Raw genomic sequence first — 19,522 nt, 5'->3', positions numbered from 1 at the left:
GGAGACCACACACACAGTGTCTGTCCACGTCTGAGGAGACCACACACACCGTGTCTGTCCTTCTGGGTCCAGGTTACCTGGCTCAGAATGTTTCCAGTTTCATCTGAAAATTTCATGACTCTATTTTTGTTACAGATGAATAATATTACATTCTATAAGTGTATCACATTGTCACTGTCCATTTATCTATTGGTGGACATCTAGACGGTTTCCGATTGCGAGCTACTACACAAAAAAATCAGTGAGTATAGATGAACAAGTTTCCCCGTAGTAAGATGTATCTGCTCGAGAGCTGTGCAGCTGGATCTTGTGGTAAGGATGTTCAGCTTTTGATTAACCTCCACACTGACTTACTTCACCGTGACTGCACTAATTTGCATGCCTATAAGATGTGAAGATGTGTTGCCTTTTCCCTGCTTCTGCTGTTGTTTTGTTAATCCTGACCATTCCAACTGGGAGGAGATGAAAGCTCAATGTAGGTTTATGATGCCCTGATGACTAAGGGTAGTGAACACTTCAAAGTGGTTCTCAACCATCTCTGCTTCATCTTTTGAGAACTCTCTTTAGATCCATATCCCATTTAAAAGTGGTTTTCTAAACATTTACGGTTGTTGTTTTTCTATCCTACAACTTTCAGATGTATAATTGGTACACAATTTTCCCCTCCTGGGGACTGCCCCTTCAAACACGGTGTCCTCTGCTGTACAGAAGTTTTTATTTATGAGGTTCCACTTATTCACATTTCTTCTTAACGTTTGTGCTGTCAGGGTCTGGTTCACAAAGCCCTTTCCTGGGTCTTTATGTTCAACCTTGTTCCCTTTTTCTTCTATCAGGTTCAGGATATCAGGTGTTATATTTAGGTCCTGGGTCCATTTGAAACCCAGTTTTGTACAGGCTGGAGAGAAAGACGCAGTTTCACTCTCTGACCTACAACTATGCAGAATGACCAGCACTACTTGCTGAAGATGCTCTTCTCACCAATGTGTATTTTTGGCTCCAATGGAAAATATCAACTGTCCTTGGATGTCTGGAGGTCTTAAATTCTATTCTATTGATCAATGCCTCTTTTTTAATTAAAAATATTTTGTATGAATATGGGTGTTCTAGCTGAATGTCCGTCTATGGGCCACATGCATGCAGTGCCCTTGGAGGCCTGAAGAAAATGCTGGATCGCCTGGAACAGATGACTGTAAGCTACCATATGGTGCTGGGAATCGAATCCAGATCCCTTGGAAGAGCAAGCAGTCCTCCTAACCACTGAGCAATCTCTCCAGTCCCAATTTGCTCCTCCCTCCCCGCCCCTTGCCCCTGCCAATACCATTCTGGTTTTATTACTGTAGCTCTGTAGTACAACTTAGTTAAAATCAGGATTGGTCAGGATTGTCTTAGCTATCATGGGGTTTTTGTCTATTTTTTTTTTTTGAGATGTGTATTAAATTTTATTGTCTTTTTTTTTTTTTACTAGACATTTTCTTTATTTACATTTCAAATGTTATCCCCTTTCCCAGTTTCCCTTCTTCCCGGAAACACCCTATCACATCCTCACTCCCCCTGCTTCTATGAGGGTGTGCCCACCCACCCACTCTCACGTCTTTGCCCTCGATTCCCCTACACTGGGGCATCTATCGAGCCTTCATAGGACCAAGGACTTTTCCTCCCATTGATGTCTGACAAGGGCATCCTCTGCTACATAGGCAGCTGGAGCCATGTGTACTCCTTTGTTGATGGCTTAGTCCCTGGGAGTTCTGGGGGTCTGGTTGATTGATATTGTTGTTCTCTGAATGGCCTTTCCTTCAGTCTCTGCTCTATACTTTATCTCCATATATGCTCCTGTATTTTGTTCTCCTTCTAAGAAGGACCGAAGCACCCACACTTTGGTTTTCCTTTTTATTGAGCTTCATGTGGTCTATGAGTTGTATCCTGGTTATTTGGAGGTTTGGGGCTAGTATCCACTTATCAGTGAGTGCATAACGTGTGTTCTTTTGCGACTGGGTTACCTCACTCAGGATATTTTCTAGTTCTATCCATTTGCCTAAGAATTTCATGATTTCATCATTTTTAATAGCTGAGTAGTGGGTTTTGCCTATTTAATATTATGTGAAATTTATTTTTTCAATTTTTGTGAAGAATTGTGTTGAGATTTTTTTTTTTAAGAGAGTCACCTATTCTGTTTTGCTTTTGTTTTTTTTTTTTGTTTGTTTGTTTGTTTGGTTTGGTTTGGTTTTTCGAGACAGGGTTTCTCTGTATAGCCCGAGCTGTCCTGGAACTCACTTTGTAGACCAGGCTGGCCTCGAACTCAGAAATCGCCTGCCTCTGCCTCCCAAGTGCTTGGGATTAAAGGCGTGCGCCACCACGCCTGGCTTGTGTTGAGATTTTGAAGGGCATTACAATGAATCTCGAGACTGCTTTCAGTAGAATGGCCATTTTCACACTATTAATACTACCAATCAATAAGCATGTGAGATCTTTCTGTCTTTCCAGTGTTTTCAATTTCTTTCTTCAATGTCTTAAAGTTTTCATTAAACACATCTTTCATTTCCTTACTTATTACATGATGTGTTGCATGCATGATGTGAAAGCTGGTTTCATTCTAAGTGTCTTTGTCACTTGTACATAGAACAGCTATTGATCTTTGTGTGTTCTGTGTCTTGCTATATTACTGAAAGTATCATCTGTAGACATTTTCTGGTGATTCTTTGGGGTCTTTTACTTATGAAATTATATCTTCTGTAAACAAGGATACTCTGACTTCTTTTCCTATCTGTATCATCTCCTTCAGTTGTCTTTTGTTGTTGTTGTTGTTTTGTTTTGTTTTTCGAGACAGGGTTTCTCTGTATAGCCCTGGCTGTCCTGGAACTCACTTTGTAGACCAGGCTGGCCTCGAACTCAGAAATCCGCCTGCCTCTGCCTCCCGAGTGCTGGGACTAAAAGGCGTGCGCCACCACGCCCGGCTTTTATTATTTTTTATTTTAAAAAATGTTACTGATCTCAGCACAAGTTTGAGAATTTCTTCCCATCTAATTTTTGAGGGTATTGATTCTTCCTGTTTTCTAAAGATTTCAAGTATAAAAGTTGTTAATGAGATCACTTCAATTTAAAAGAAATAATTTATGAGTGTTTTGTCTGCACATATGCATGCGCACCACATGGGTGCCTGCTGTTGGGTGTTGGGTCCCCTGAAAATGAAGTCATCAGAGAATTGAACCCGGCTCCTCTGCAAGAGTTAAGTATTCTTAACCTCTGAGCTATCTCTCTAGCTATCTCTCAGCAACAAAACCAGGCGCTTAGTACTAGGAATGTGACTGTTAGGGTAGCCTTCATGGTGTCCCATAGATTTTGATATGTGGTATTTTCATTTTCATTTAGTTTTAGGAAGTTTTACATTTCCTTCTTGATTTCTCCCATATCCCAATTTGTATTCAGTATGCTGTTCAGCTTCTGTGGGTTTGTGTACATTCTCCTGTTTCTATTGTTGATGTCCATAGTGGTCAGACAGATACAAGATGTTACTTTAGTTTTCCCAATTTCCTTGCATTATGTCCTAATATGTGAGCAATTTTGGAGAACACTACATTGCTGCTAAGAAGAAAGCTCATTCTTTAGCGTCTGAGTGTAATTTTTTCTAGATCCATTTGGTTTATGATATTTAACTGCAGTTTATCTGGTTTTGTCTGGATGACCTGTCTACTGGTGATGGTTGGCTATTGGAGCCACCTACTGTGACTGTATTGGGGTAAATGTGTGGTTTTATACCTAAAGGTGTTTCTTTTATTAAATTAGATGCTACTGTGTTTGGTACATAAATGTTTATAACTATCCTATCCTCTTGACGGATCTGTATTAGAAGAGTATGCAGTGTCCTCTGTCTTCTCTAACCAGTGTTGGTCTCAAGTCTACTTTATCAACTAGTACAATAGCTGCTCCTTCTTGAGATACCTTTTTCCATCCTTCTACCCTAAAATGCTACCTGTCCTCGACGTGAGGTGTATTTCTTGCAGGAAACAGAAAGAGGGGTCCTGCCAGGCGCACGCCTTTGATCCCAGCACTCGGGAGGCAGAGGCAGGCGGATTTCTGAGTTCGAGGCCAGCCTGGTCTACAAAGTGAGTTCCAGGACAGCCAGGGCTATACAGAGAAACCCTGTCTCTAAAAAGCAAAAAAGCCAAAAAAAAACAAAAACAAAAACAAAAACTAAAAACAAAAAAAAAAAAAAAGAAAGAGGGGTCCTGTTTTATCCTCTTAGTTTGTGGGGGTTTTGGTGGGGGGACCATTAAAGTCTGAGTTATTATTGGGCAGGTTTGTGGTGTCTGCATGGATATCTGGTCTCACCTTTGTTATTACCCCAATTGCTCAGGTTGTGGGCCCGCTGAATGATGGTATTTTTGTCAACTTGAGGCAGGCTAGAGTTACCTGTAAAGAGGGAACCTCAACTGAGAAAATGTCCCCACCAGATTGGCCTGTGGGCAAGGCTGTGAGGAATTTTCTTGATTAACGATTTATGTGGGAGGGCCCAGCTCACTGTAAGCTGTGCCACCACTGGGTAGTTGGTCCTGGGTACTATAAGAAGGCACATTGAAAAAGCCATAAGGAACAAGCCAGTAAGCAGTTTTCCTCCAGGGCTTCTGCTTCAGTTCTTGCCTCCAAGTTTGTACCTTGAGTTCCTGCTCCAACTTCCCTGAGTGATAGAGTGTGACTGGAGAGTTGTAGGCTAAAATCAACCCTCTCCTCCCCAAGTTTCTTTCAGTCATGGTGTCTGATTACAGCAATAGAAGCCCTAACTAAGACACTGTGTTTTCACCTTGGGGCTCCTCTGGGATTCCAGATGAGATCCCACATGCTCCACCAGGAGCAGTGGGGAGGGACAGGACTGAGTGGGGTTGGCTCTAACTCTACTTCTGGGCTGGGATCCAGAACAGTAGACTGGAGGCTAGGAATTGAGGCTCTAGGAGTTCCTTCCTGAATTTCCAGTTCAGATTCCACATTTGGATTTCAAACTGTCTCAGATCTGCGCAGTGGGTGGGGTGGCTGACACTGTGAGGGTTAGGGCAGATGAGCTGGCTCGGAAGGTCCTACTTAAAACGAAGTTTTGATTCAAACTCCAGCTCAGATTCCAGGCAGCCTCGGATCTGCAGGGTGTATTAGAGTGGCTCGTTAGGTGAATGGGGTGGGGAGGGGAGCAGGGAGTGGAGGAGCAGTGGAAAGGCTGACGCGTGCAGACACTGGCACTGAATGTGTCGAAGGAGGACTTGGGTCGGCTTCACTGGGACTCAGTGGTGGGCAGGCTGGCTCACAGGAGGGGCCAGTGAGCTGTCTCTCAGTGCCTAGCCAAAGTTCTAATTCCAACTTGGGGTCAGTCCCCAAGGATTCCCAGATTGGCAGCAGTGGGTTAAGAAGCTGAGGCAGAAGGATTTCTGAGTTCAAGGCCAGCCTGGTCTACAAAAGAGTACTAAAACAGCCAGGGCTACACAGTGACCCTTCTCTAGTTAAAAAAAAAAAAAATTAAACTAGTTTTAAAAAATAAGAGAATAAGTCATATGGCTGAAGACCAAAAAGACAGTAGGTATTGGGCCTTAGATCCAAACAGTCAACTGTCTAGTCCCAAAGCTAAGTTCTCCTGTTACTCTGTTACAGAATCATGCATGACAATGTGTGACAAAATTAATATATGTGACAACTTTTGTTTGCCTCTATGTCGAAACCCTGAAAATGAAGGAACATGAAGATTTCTGTCAGTTTACCTTGTGAAGCCAGAAGGGATGATTTTGCATGATCTAATCTTGAGTACCATGAAAAATTTTAACTCTAAATATTTCTCTCTGCACTATGGTTTTTTATAACTTTATCCCTTAAGAAATAGTCTAAGCTGTTCTAATATAATTTTATGGTCACAAAAACCACACTCTCCTGTGGAATGTATATACGAAGAGGAATATTTTATTGAATACATTTTAGAGCATAAAACTATTTTTAAATTCACCTAATTTTTCAAATTATCTTTTTGGAGGGAAAGGGATTGGACCCCAGTCTCCCTCCTATGCTGCCTTGACTTGTGTGTAGTTAATTATGTAGGCCAGTGTGGCCTTGGGCCTTTAGCAACCCTTCTGCCTCTGTCTCCCCAGGGCTGGGATTACAGAAGGGAAGCAGGAGAAAAGGGATTTCTCCATGTTCAAAGTCAGTGTGGACCAGACAGGGAATTCTAGGCCAAGACCAGGGCTACACAGGCTGGGATTACCATGTCTATTAAAGAATCATGTTGTTATTCTCTCAACAATCATAGATTCAGGCCAATCATTTATGCTCAATGGGAAAAATACAACTAGACTAAGATAATATATAATTTATAATAATTTATAAGTCCCTAAAATCAATATATTTAATATTCACTGTTTAAAGATTTAGCTTTTATTTTTATTCACATGTATGTATGTTTGGGAGAAGATATGTAGCATGTTGGAGGGTATTCATGGAGGCTAGAGGAGGGCACTGGGTCTCCTGGATCAGAGTCACAGGTGGTTGTGAGCCACCTGATGTGGATGCTGGGAACTGAATCATGGTCTTTTCTCTTAGAAGAGTAGTAAGTACTCTTAACCATGACCATATCTCTCTAATCCCTATACTTGAATTCAATACATAAGCATTCTCTAGACCTTTAATAATATGATTAAATAACAAGAGATGGACAAATATGACATTTATTTCAACATGAATATTGTTCATCCCAAAACCAAGTACTAATTTGAGTTTTGCTTTTTGGTTGTGAGCCTAGCCTTTAACGGCTGAGCCATCTCTCCAGCCCGAGTTTTGCTTTTTAAAGGCAAGATCTGACTATATTTCAGGCTGACCTGGAACTCACTCTGTAGGCCAGCCTGTTCTCAGCTTCCCAGTGCTGGGAGTACAGACCTGAGCCACTACACTTAGCTTGCTCACTGGGTTTTGTTTTGTTTTTTTTATTTAAGGCAAGTTATCATTTACACCTTACAGTGCCTGCTTAGATTTCTCTCTTTTAAAACAAGGAAGCATTATTCACTAAAATTATTTAAGATAAAAAATTAACGTTTTGTATGTGAATGAGTCCAATAATTCAGCAAAATATAGCAAGGGGTCAAAGTTGGCCTGCAACCTATTGTGTGGCCTATGAACTAAATAGTTTTTCACAGTTTTAAATAGCTGGAAGAAGATCAAAATCATTGTATTTTTAGCACATACATGTATACAGAATCCAGGCTTCCTGTAGCAGAGATAGACTGGCTCGTCTGTGTATTACATAGCATTCTCCAGCACAATGTTGGAACTAACAGCTGTGTTAGGTAACACTTAGCACTGCACAGTAAAGTCTGGCAAGCTCCAGTTCTGATGCAGTCACAGGTATCACACATGGATGCTGTGCATCGTTATTTGGTACTGTCTTTTCTTTCTTTTGAAATAAAGTCTCACTATGTAGCACCAGATAGCTCTGGTGGTGGCCTAGAACTCCCTACCTACCCCAGGCTGACCTTGAACGTGGAGAAATCCCTCCTCTCCTGTCTCCCAGCGCTGGTGAGCATCACCATGCCCAGTGTTATTTTGTAACTTAAAAAAAAAAATCACTGTACACCAAACATGGACTTAAAAGCATATACATGTTACACAAGATAGAACTGACATCATTAGACAATGTTTTAAAACTGAGTCCCTATTTATTTGTAGGTCTTATAACAAGAGGCATCCCTCTGGCACTTTAGGCTGCTGTATTGAAGTCTATGGAGTATGCCCTAACTCTTCTCGGTAATGTGTAGTCTGAAGAACTATGGGAGTGGTGTGTACGTGGACATATGAGGCCACTGCTTCTCTCTGCTGGTGCTATAGGAGTGACTATCCAGGAACGGATTATTGGGCACCCCTAACTGTACTTGAGGTGCTAGCTATGGGCTTTATGACCTCTTTTTTCTAATTAACAACATTCCTATTGGTGTGCATGGTGTGCAGTGAATACCATGGTACACATGTGAGGTTAGAGGACAACTAGTCTCTCTAGTCTTCTACCATTATGTGGGCTCTCAGAAGCCGACTCAGGATGTCAGGCTTGCTTTCTCAAGTGGCAAATACCTTTACCTGAGAAGTCATCCTGCTGGCTCTAATGTCCTCTATTTTTAAAGTAAAGATATTCTCTGAGGTCCCCGCAGAGATGAACACAGTAAATAGGATATAATGGCTCTTAGTTAAGGTGGAGAGAATCTCACAGCAGATCTTCTCCACAAAGTGCCCCAAGTATTAGGCTCAGTCCCTAGCCCTATCTGGAAAGGGAAGCTTGCTCGTACAAGCAAACCGGACACAGGCATCGTGAAGAGAGAAGGAAAACTACAGGATATAAAATGTCACCACCCACTCAAATGACAGGCCAAAAATACAAAGTAAAGACAGGACTGTAGCCATGGCAGGGGTGTAATGCACTTGCTGCCAGTCTGAAAGCCTGAGTTCAACATCCAAACCCACACTGCACACCTCGCTCAGGTTGTACTGCCCACAATGTATGCACATGTGCACACACACCAATAAAATGAAATAAATTGTTCAACATTTCTAAATGGCAAAATTACCTAAGAATGAAAGAAAGAGGAAAGAGTCACAAAAAGTCCGAAAATTTAAAGAGAGAACTGGGGATATTAGAGCTATTGTTAGAGCGGCTACCTAGCATGTGCAGAGCCCTGGATTCTAACCCAGACAGGAGAAAAAAAGAGTAAAAAGGAAACAAGAGAAAGGTAGAAACAAAGTCAATAACATAAATTAAAAAAAAAAATGAAGAATTAAAAGGCAAAGAAAAAACATGAAGCAAAATACATGTACCAAACAATAGAAAAAGTCTTACTAAGAAAGGAGCTAAAGGGATCTGCAACCCTATTGTTGGAACAACATGATGTACTAACCAGAACCCCGGAGCTCTTGTCTCTAGCTGCATATGTATCGAAAGATGGTCTAGTCGGCCATCAATGGAAAGAGAGGCCCATTGGACTTGCAAACTTTATATGCCCCAATATAGGGGAATGCCAGGGCCAAAAGAATGGGAATGGGTGGGTAGGGAAGTGGGGGGCGCTATGGGGGACTTTTGGGATAGCATTGGAAATGTAATTGAGGAAAATATGTAATAAAAATATTAAAAATCAAAAAAAAAGAAATGTCATTTTAGCTGTAAAAAAAAAAAAAAAAAAAAAGAAAGGAAAGTATTGTTTCTACTGAAATAGTCCACTGTGTGTGGAAGAGTGAACACCCGCTACTACTCCAGTCAGCTCTTAGCATGTCTTGGTTAATTCTGAGAGAGCAAAGGCCAAGGCCAGGCACTGCAGGGCCCTTCTGAGGCCTACACAGAGGAGAGAGCAGCTATCTGCACTGAGGAGCTGGGCATGGCAGGCCAGCACTCCAACTAACCAGATCCGTCGGCTTGGTGCTTCAAGTCCCTAAGCTAGCTACAGTGTTAATGGGGAAAGTGAGTCCTGCCATCCTTTCCTGCTATCTACCAAGCACAATTGGCACAGAATTGCTGTATAACAGTCTCCTCTATATGAGCAAACTGGCTTTCAGAGCTATTCACTGAGAGTATGTTCATGTTTGTGTAAGTTTTTCAGTCCAGAAGGAGACAAGAAAATAAAGGGGCTTTTGTTTCCCAAAGCTGCAAGCTCCGACACACCATTCTCACTTCTCATTGCCAGTGTGTGCTGGGAAATGCAAAAAGGTTCTCTTCCAACTGCCTGGTCTGCAGAGTTCCCCGCAGTGGAGCTGAGACTGCCCTTCTGCACCGTGCTGACTCCATGTCAGCTCATGTCTAGGTCTCTGCCTAGGTACCGGCTGCTGTGCTGCCACAGCTGCACAGCATGGAGGCTCCCTCTGCCTTTGCTCCAGTCTTCAGAGTCATGGTTGCTTCATGTCCATCTGTCCACACCCTCTTAAGAAGCTACTCCCTAGTTGTTTTCATTCCAATTGATGAAGAAGTGGGTCAGTGCTGGGGGCCTCTAGCTGTGATTTTGACCCTTGCCATAGTATACACTGGATAAATGTGTGGACCCACCATGTATTACTACAACATCAGAATCAGTAGAAAGCTTACTGGGCATCTCTTGGATGGCTTTTAGCTCTGTGTTAATCAGTTCTCCATTGCTGTGACAAACGACGAGAGTGATTTAAAAGGAGGAGAGATTTATTTGCTCCTTATTTTATCCCTTGGCCACTTGGCTCTGTTGCCTCTGGAGCACAGTAAGACAAAACATGACGGTGGGAAGCACATGGCAGGGCAGAGCTACTCACCTCATGGTGGCCAGGAAGCCGAGAGAGAAAGAAGAAAGCTTTCAGAGGGAAAGGCTCTTTCCACCAACCCTGACAACCTCAGTTCAGTCCCCAGGACCCACAAGACCTCAGAGAGAACCTACTCCTACAAATCATCTGGTCTCCACATTCTACACACACACATGTACACACACACACAGGCACACACACACAGGCACACACATACACACACACACACAGGCACACACATATACACACACACACGTATACACACACATACATACACACAGGCACACACATACATATACACACACATGTACACACACACATGAACACACATATGTACACACAGGCACACACACACATACACACATATACACACAGGCACACACACATAAGCACACACACATACACACATGTACACACACAGAGACACACATACACATGTACACACACATGTACACACACACACACACACATACACATGTACACACACACAGTCACACACACACATACACACATATACACACACAGGCACACACACATAAGCACACACACATACATACATGTATACACACACATACACATGTACACACACATGTACACACACATACACATGTACACACACATGTACACACACATACACATGTACACACACATGTACACACACACGTACACATGTACACACACACAGGCACACACAAACATACACACATATACACACACAGGCACACACACATAAGCACACACACATACATACATGTATACACACAGAGGCACACACATACACATGTACACACATACATGTACACACACATACACATGTACACACACAGGCACACACACATGTACACACATATACACACATGTACACACACAGGCACACACACATATGTACACACACACACAATAAATTTTTTAAGAGAAAGAAGACACAGCCAGTGTTATATCTTTCCAAGGCATATCACCCACACCTCACTTCCTCAAGTAGTCCCCACCTCCCAATATGCTATCATGTTATAGTTCATCAGGGTAAAATCTATTAATTATGCCTGAACTTGAGAGTTAATCGTTTCCCAAAACCAATTATCTGACAACCAAATCCGCAAACAGGAGGCTTTGAGAACTTTTCAAATTCAAATCATAATCATCGTGGTTTTTCTCATTATTTTTGGTATCCTGTACAGAAAATACACTGTTAACTTCATGACAATATTTGGGCTAAGCAGTAACACAAACTGAACTTACAGGCCAGCAAGATGGCTCAGTGAATAAAGGTACTTTGTGCAGAACTAACAACCAAGTTCCATCCCTGGGACCTATGTGATAGAAAGTTAGAACCATCTACAAGATTCCCTCTGACCTACACACACACACACATATAAAATGTATATAACAAAGCCATAAACCAGGGGAGCCAGGCCTGGTGGCACACACCTGTGGTCTGAGCACATGGGAGGTAAAGGAAGATCAAGAATGTAGGGCCAGACTCTGCTACCAAATGAGGTCAAAGCCATCCTCAGCCTCAAAGATGACAAGAAATTAGCTGGAGGAAGATGAAAGTGAGATGTGGAAAGGACATTACAAGCAAATGGGAGAAGGTGTATAAGACGTATGAAAAGCCAGGGAAACTTGAAGATGACATATAATCAAGGCACTCACGTGTGGAGAAACTGTTATGAAAGAATTCTGCTAATGACCTAAGGCAGTAAGTAATCTTCATTAATCTTTATTTATTGTTAACCCCTCTCTACTTCTAGTCTAAGGCAGATGTCACACTTCCAGTGCTAACCAGATCCTGACCTACTATGAAAACAGCCTCTTGCATGCCTTTAATCCCAGTACTTGGGAGGCAGAGGCAGGCCAATCTCTGAGTTTAAGGTAAGTCTGGTAGAAAGAGTGAGTTTCAGGACAGCCAAGGCCTCACAGCGAAATGCTGTCTTGAAAACAAAACAAACAAAACAGATATAGAAAGGAAAAGCAAGCAAGCAATCAGCCACTGGTTGTTAGTCAGCCCTCCAAAAGGGTCCAGCCTCGTTCCCACCCACTCTGAGCAGAACCTTAGGGGAAAGTGTAAGGCCCTCTCCTGGTGTCTATACCCACGCTCTATCCTTGAGTGTGGGTATGACCGGATCCTACTAGTCTAGTCAACTTACTGTGGTAAAAGTAAAGAGATTCTGAAGACGTAATTCAGGCCTCACATTAGTTTCTTCCGAGGCAATCAAAGGGGAGCTGAGAGAAATCCCTAGCCAACCAGCTGCCAGGAAAACCCAGAGCCCTCAAGCATCCAGTGAAAGGAGATCAGTTATAGCACACTGCATATGAACGTGAAAGCAGGTACGTCAGACACTGCCACCTGTCACCTTTAGTATAAGGTGTGAGCCATTAACACAGCACAAGCTGTTCTCTTCGTAGACGTCTGACCCCAAGACCCTTTTCCAGACCACAAGCTGGGCTGTCTTTTGAAAATTTTTAGCAATAGATTTTAATCTTTTTGGGAGCCTCACTTTAGTTAGCTGTAGTAACTTTCTTTCCTTTGCTGCTTGGCAAAATGTTTCTCTTCATTTAAAGTCACTTCACACAGGCCATCCCTAAGTCTCTGTTTCACATGAAATGAAGGCCAACTCATCTGGCTCCAGAGATCACAACCTTCTGCAACAATCACCAATAGTATAGCACCAGGACCCCAGCTAGTACTTAAGTAAGTGCCTCAGATAAGCCCGTCACTGGCTACAAATGGTCAGTATGTGCTTAATGACTTAAAGGTGAAGAGAGCTGGACAGACGGTCTCACCAGTCAAGGCACTTGCTGCCAAAGCCTCATTACACGAGTTCAACCCTCAGGACCTACATGATGAAGAGAGACAGCTGCCTCCCAAGATGTCCTCTGACTTCCACATGCAACAAGGTACAATCATGCCAATAAATGTACACACAAATAAAAATAAAAGTGAAAGGAGGGGCTCACATATGTTGAAATGGACAGAAACTTAAGAGATTCTCTTGCCCACCTCCTTCATTTCCCACTGCCTGCCTAAGCAATCAGTCATGTTTTCCTTCTGGTTTTACAAGTAATATACAATTTATGTCCTCTTAGCAGTAACAAAAAGAGGAAGAAGAAAGATTTACCCATTTTTAAGTAGCAGAGTTTAAAATAATACTGACCTCAGGATTAATCCTTTCTGCTATGTCACGGTTATGTAATAATATACTATTCTCACAAAACAATATTGTCACAAATAAATGGAAACAAACTATTTTTATAAAAAAATTTACTGTGTAAGAAAATTCAAATTTATAAATTATTTTTTAAGTATCAGTCATATGAAGGATAAATTCATAATTACTTATCAGGGAAGAGGGTGAGGGTACATGAAACATACTTGGTCTTATTAACACACTACAGCTACTTCAACAACCTAAGGAGCACACACAGGCTTCTGAAGTGTGTTATGTATTCTCCTTTACTAAGGGAAGCACGCAAATGAAGCCTATTTACCTTAAAGACTCAGACAGTGGGGTTAAAGTGCCATCTCCTCTATCTACCACACGAAAGAAATTCAGCTGATCTCCTTCCCGGTATACCAAAAACGTAACTTGTTTGTTGCAGGAGGTCTTTTCCCAGACCTCATCTCGACTGGAATCCATGTACTCAGCAAGCTCCCTGAGTGGGTCTTCCACAGGAACTACAAATAGAAAGATTCATCAACAGGCTTTCAACTCAGCACATTTCTGCATCTTGCTACAGCAACAGGATATAGATGCTGAATGTATCTATACTGTGCATGTGATGATACAATACACTCCAAACAGGCTCCTAACATTTTTATATTTTATATAGCACCCCTTATTAGTTTTTAAAGAACTTAATGAGTACTGCATTTTCATATTTCCCCTCCTTCCCTCCAATCCTTACTGTGTCTCTTCTAAATCTGCTCAAATTCATGGCTTGCTTTGTATTAATATGAAACAAAAAATGCATTATTATGCTGCATGCCTAAAGACATGCTTAAATAAAAACATGAGGTCACTTATATTCCTGTACAAAGACAATTGATAGATTTATCTATTGTTATTTTAGCTAAATCCCTTCAGCCTTCTCTGCTTTTAAACACTGGTTCAAACAATCAATCACTTAAATGTATTATAAATCCCACTTACTTTAGATTATAAAATAATCATGAGAAAGACGGTATACACACCACATACCACACTCACACACACACATACACAATTGGGAGATACATTCAAGCAATTAGAGGCAAGAGAGAGTTAGAGACAAGATTCCTTAGGAGAGTGAATATCCAGCATGCCCAAGTCCCTGGGTTTAGTCTGTACCAGCGAAAGAAAACAACAAAATAAAGCAACAACAGCAAAGGAAATCTCTTTCTGCTTTAAGAATAGATTCTTTCTACAGCTGTTCCTTGAAGCAGTTAAAAAGGCACAAGAAAGCATAAGGAAGGCCACTGGTGTGCTAAACTGCACTGCATCAAGGATCAGCAGGTGTTTCCTCAAAGGCTCCTCTCATGACTCAGCGTCTTAGCCAGGGTGTGTGTGTCCAACCAGAGCATAGGAGACTCACACAGACCTACTGGAGTCATGACACTCTTCACAACTGGCAGCCCAGTGATAGCCAGTTGTCCTCAAGTTTCCAAGCTGTCTGACTTTCATTACTCATTAACAAAGCTGGAACACTGTGCGCAGAGCCCTAAGTGGTGGCCCCAACAGTGGATGCCATGAGCTGCAGAGTACTCCCCTGGTGTGCACAGGCTCAAGGTTCACCTACCAGCACCAGAAAGAAAAGTGAAATAAAGAGAAACACTAATAGAAAAATAATAAACTCTGAAAGCAATAAGGTCAAAGTATTAAAGATGCCATAGTGGGAAATTAACATCACTATTTTTGAAACATAATATTTTGATTTGTTCTTTCACAGTCAGAAAAATGTGTAAACCTTAAAATGATATTATCCATAGAGCTTTCTGCCTTCTCTGAGACACCTATGTGGCCTGAGCTTATTTGTAACTTTCAATCCTCCTACCTCAGACATGGCCGAGATGACAGGCAAATGGCACAGTATCCAGAACCATTTTCAAAATGTAAGGTCCCAGTTTCCATATTACATCACTAAGAGGTAATTATTACCTCGGCCACTGAAGCCATTCCTAAACCAGCACAGGGTGCCGTAGGCCAGGAGGTGGGTGCTGAGGTTGTCTGTGTGTGCACAACTCTGTACAACTGAACACTCACTGGGAGTTTGTCATCTAAAAGCAATATAGTTTAGAATATAATTTTAGAAAGGGAAGGTTTTTTTCTTGTGCTGTTTTACTTGATATTTTGAGGCAAAGCCTTAACATTTTAATAATCTAATCTTAACCAAAATGATGAAGTACGGGGATATAATCTGACATGTGGGAATAAGCCAGCAATGGAATCTGTACTCAACTTCCAGTTTTCTAGTTTGTGGAGGATCAAAACACTCTGAAAACCTTCTAAAAATGAGGGTCACAAAGTAGGACTGTTGTGAGCATGGCTCTATGTAGTGGAGTGCAGATGACAAAGCTGACTTGGGTCCAGTGAGCATGCCAGTGAGTTGGATTGAAACCTTGTGGTGGCTTCCATAGGAACAGCCCCTGTGAGCTCTTATGTTTGAACGCTTAGCCACTAATCCCTGAAGAATAGTACCAAGTTACTTAAGAGTGATCATTGGATTGCTTTAATGTATGCCTACCTTTTCTAGTACTTATCGGTCCACCACGCATTGCCAATACCAGCTTCAAGGTACAACCTTCTGAAATGCTGTGAATAATTAGCACAAAAATAAACTACAATCATCAAATAACATTCAGTGTCAAGTGAACCACTAATTATGTACTAGTTTATTAGTGCTATTATATATTCCCTAAAATATGAAAAAAGATACAGCAATATGAGTAAATGGAAGATACTATTATATTTACCCAAATGAATTACAGAAAATTTATAAATTCTCATAAGCTTTGTAAAGAGGGGGGCCCAGTCAGGATATGGTGGCACATGCCTTTGATCCCAGGCTCCAGAGGCAGAGGCAGGTAGATCTCTGAGTTCGAGGCCAGCCTGGTCTACAGAGCAAGTTCCAGGGCAGCCAGAGTTACCATAGAAACTCTGTCTCAAAAATACAAAAAGGGGGACCAAGAGAAAAAAAATAAAAAGCTTAATCTAAACCCAAAGAACCAGGAAACAGAAAATGCATTCAGCAAAATAAAAATAACACAGAAAATCCAGCAACTCTCCCAAGTCCTAGTGATTTTCCAGTTCAATGACACCTTTCACCTCCTAATTCCTTTGTCTTGAGAGTAATAAATTATATGACAGGAAAGAGAAAGGTCAAAAGTCAGAAAGCACATTTGGAACCTCTAGTATACACAGTGTCACTTTATAAAGAGAGAAATGGGCCCTAATGAGTATTGTCTCAGTGGTCAGCAACTCTCCCATGCCCAAAACTTGTGAAATGGAAAGAAAAGAAACTGGGCCAGGTGAGAGTGGGTCAACAGTCAAAGAAAAAAAGCAAAGAAGATGAGAAGTGAATACAGTCAAGCGAGAAGGCAGGGCCAACAGTGTGGCATGAACCTAAAAGGTGAACTACGAATATCAGAGAACATAGATCAGGAACAAAGACGGTACTGAGGCAATACAGCTCGAAGTGAGAATTCACAATGACACCTGGGATCGGAGAGCTGTTCTGCAGAGGCATGAAGAAATCAGCCATGTGGCGTCGTGACACTGAGTACCTATAAAGAAAACAGTCCTGTGCAGTCCTGATATGGAGTACTACAAAGCTGCTACTGTGTAGTTACACTCACTTGTAATCATTCAAGCAATAATCATCTTCAAGTTCCATGTTATTCCAAATTAAGTGCTGCTGACAGATGGGAATACCTTAAGGAAAGGTGATAATAAAGAGTGTTTAAAATCTCAACACCACCTCTAAAGAGATATACCACTGTTTCATTAAAGAGCTAAGAATACTTATGAATTAAACACACGTCTGGTTCAAGGACTCTGGCCCAACATCTGTCTTCTTCGATGTATGGCTGGCACCACTATTATTTATCCTGTGGCCAAGAATAACAACTTCAAAATGCCTTTTGTGATCTTCATCACCTTTACCTTTAAAATCTTCCCTTTGCCCAGCCAGATTTCTTTAAATACTCATGGTTTGGCATGGCGTCCTCACTTCCATTGCAGGAGAGTCTATTCCCAAGAACGTTAGGAGAATCTCTGATTACTACTTACTTTGCCATGATGTAGCATATCTGAGTATTCATTTACATAATATATGAGACAGAAACTAAAAGAAGTCTGCTCAGGATGCTGGTTTTAAAAAAGCATTATAGTCTGGGTGGCTTAAACAGCAGAAATGTGTATCTAGTGGCTTTCAAGACAGAGCCCCTGGAGTCAAGGTTCCACATAAGTTCAGGCTAAAGCCACTTTTCTTGGCATGTAAGCAGTTACAGTCCACTGTACATTCACATGGCCTTGTCTATGAGAACACTGAGAAAGAACTCTTATGTCTCTTCTTACAAAGATACTATCATGAGAACTGCACGCATACCCTAATTTGTCTATTAAAGGCCTCAATCTATTAAGTGCCATCAATTGAGGATTAGATTAGGGTCCCAAACAAAGAATTATGAGAAACTCTGGGCATGGGAACACACATAATCCCAGTCATTAGAAGACTAAAGGAGCAAGAGAGTAACTTTGAGGCTACCCTGGGCTATATAAGATATTCCAGGCCAGTGTGGGCTAACTCTATAGTGAACAAGTATCCAAAAGAGATCAGTTGTAGGGACATGAACACTCAGTCATATTGGTGTGTATTTACATATTACAGCTTAAACATGATTTTTTGAGGCGGGAGGTCTTAGCAAAACTAAGGCTGAGTCAAGTTTATTGCAAGCAATCAGATTTCTTATACCTTTATCAGAAACAAAATATAATTGTGGTTGCCAGGATCAAAACAATTGTAGTTTCTAGTATACGAAGCCATTTGCAAACTATACAGAGTACACAAGATTAATGTCTGAGACCAATTGTCCTGTCAAGCCTCTGTACACTTGGAACACAGATACATAAGTGGCCTGAATGCTTCATTGCCTGAGAGGGTCCTGACTTCTTAGGAACTGAAAGGCGCATAGTGCACCAGGAGCCACAGGCTCTAGGCTGAAACACTCACAATGCACGCCTCTCAAGGCAGCTAGACCAGGCCAGCTCTCTGATTCCCAGCAAGGGCTTCCAGTGTGGTGTTTTTTATGTGATTAATGAGTGTGGAAACAAGTGGGTCTCTGTATTTATATCTGTTTCATGTGCCTTTTCTTGGGCTCTTGTTTTCTTCTGTTTAAATATGATACTTATGAAGTTTTCTTAAATAATTTTAGGTAGATGTATGTTAAAAATATATTTACATTTGCATTGAGAATTATGTAAGTAAAATCATTATAATCTCTTGCTAGTTGAGGACAGAAATCACAGATCACCTCAATAGACACAGAAAGAGCCTTTGACAAAAGTCTGCAACTCTTCCTAAAACAAGCCCTGAAGAAATTAGGAGCAGAAGAAACATGCCTCAACACAATAAAGGCTACATGCAACATATGTACCAACATGATGCTAAATGGGCCAAAAATTAAAAGTATTACTTCTAAAATCAGGAACAAGACAGGGTATCCATTCTTGCTATTCCTACTCAGTAAGTTGTTCAAAGTTTTAGCTACATTAGTAAGACAAGAAATAAAAGGGATGGGCTGGCGAGATGGCTCAGTGGGTAAGAGCACTGACTGCTCTTCTGAAGGTCCTAAGTTCAAATCCCAGCAACCATATGGTGGCTCACAACCACCCATAATGGGATCTGATGCCCTCTTCTGGTGCATATTATATATAAGCTACAGTGTACTTATGTATAATAATAGATACATTTTTGAGCTGGAGTGAGCAGAGTTGATGGAGCAATAGAAATAAGAAAGGGAGAAGTCAAAGCATTTATCTCTATTTGTAAATGATGTCATCCTGTACTTAAAAGACCCCAATGATTCATATCAGATAAATACTCTTAGCAAAGTAGCAGAGTACAAAAATCAAGATGCAGAGCTCGGCAAATTTTCTATATATTAATAACAAACTTGCTAAGAAAGAAATTAGGAAGAGAAATTCTATTTATAAAAGCTCTCCCAAAGGGCATCATCTTGAGTGAAGTAACACAATCACAAAAGAACTCACACAATATGTATTCA

General features: G+C 41.3%; 1 protein-coding gene across 7 annotated transcripts in view; it reads right to left on the bottom strand.

Annotated features, from left to right (window-relative positions):
• The window catches only part of Zfand4 (zinc finger AN1-type containing 4), a 65,424-nt gene that overhangs the window by 27,468 nt on the left and 18,434 nt on the right, over positions 1–19,522 (bottom strand). For 3 of the 7 annotated variants that reach the window (XM_021165735.2, XM_021165737.2, XM_021165736.2), the window contains exons 3-5: positions 17,093–17,168; positions 15,982–16,049; positions 13,750–13,936 (exon numbers count right to left, since the gene is read on the bottom strand). The exons of 1 other annotated variant lie outside the window; for it this stretch is intronic. In XM_021165735.2, the coding sequence (XP_021021394.1) occupies positions 13,750–13,936; positions 15,982–16,049; positions 17,093–17,168 (331 nt within the window). Of the gene's footprint in view, positions 1–13,749; positions 13,937–15,291; positions 15,488–15,981; positions 16,050–17,092; positions 17,169–19,522 lie in introns of those variants that run through there. 3 more of the 7 variants (XM_029478825.1, XM_021165739.2, XM_029478824.1) reach the window with 3 other exon arrangements.

The sequence above is a fragment of the Mus caroli genome, chromosome 6, assembly GCF_900094665.2.
Source record: "Mus caroli chromosome 6, CAROLI_EIJ_v1.1, whole genome shotgun sequence".
Lineage (NCBI taxonomy): Eukaryota > Metazoa > Chordata > Mammalia > Rodentia > Muridae > Mus > Mus caroli.
The sequence above is the reverse complement of the archived record's forward strand: the minus strand, read 5'-3'. Positions and strand labels throughout refer to the sequence as shown.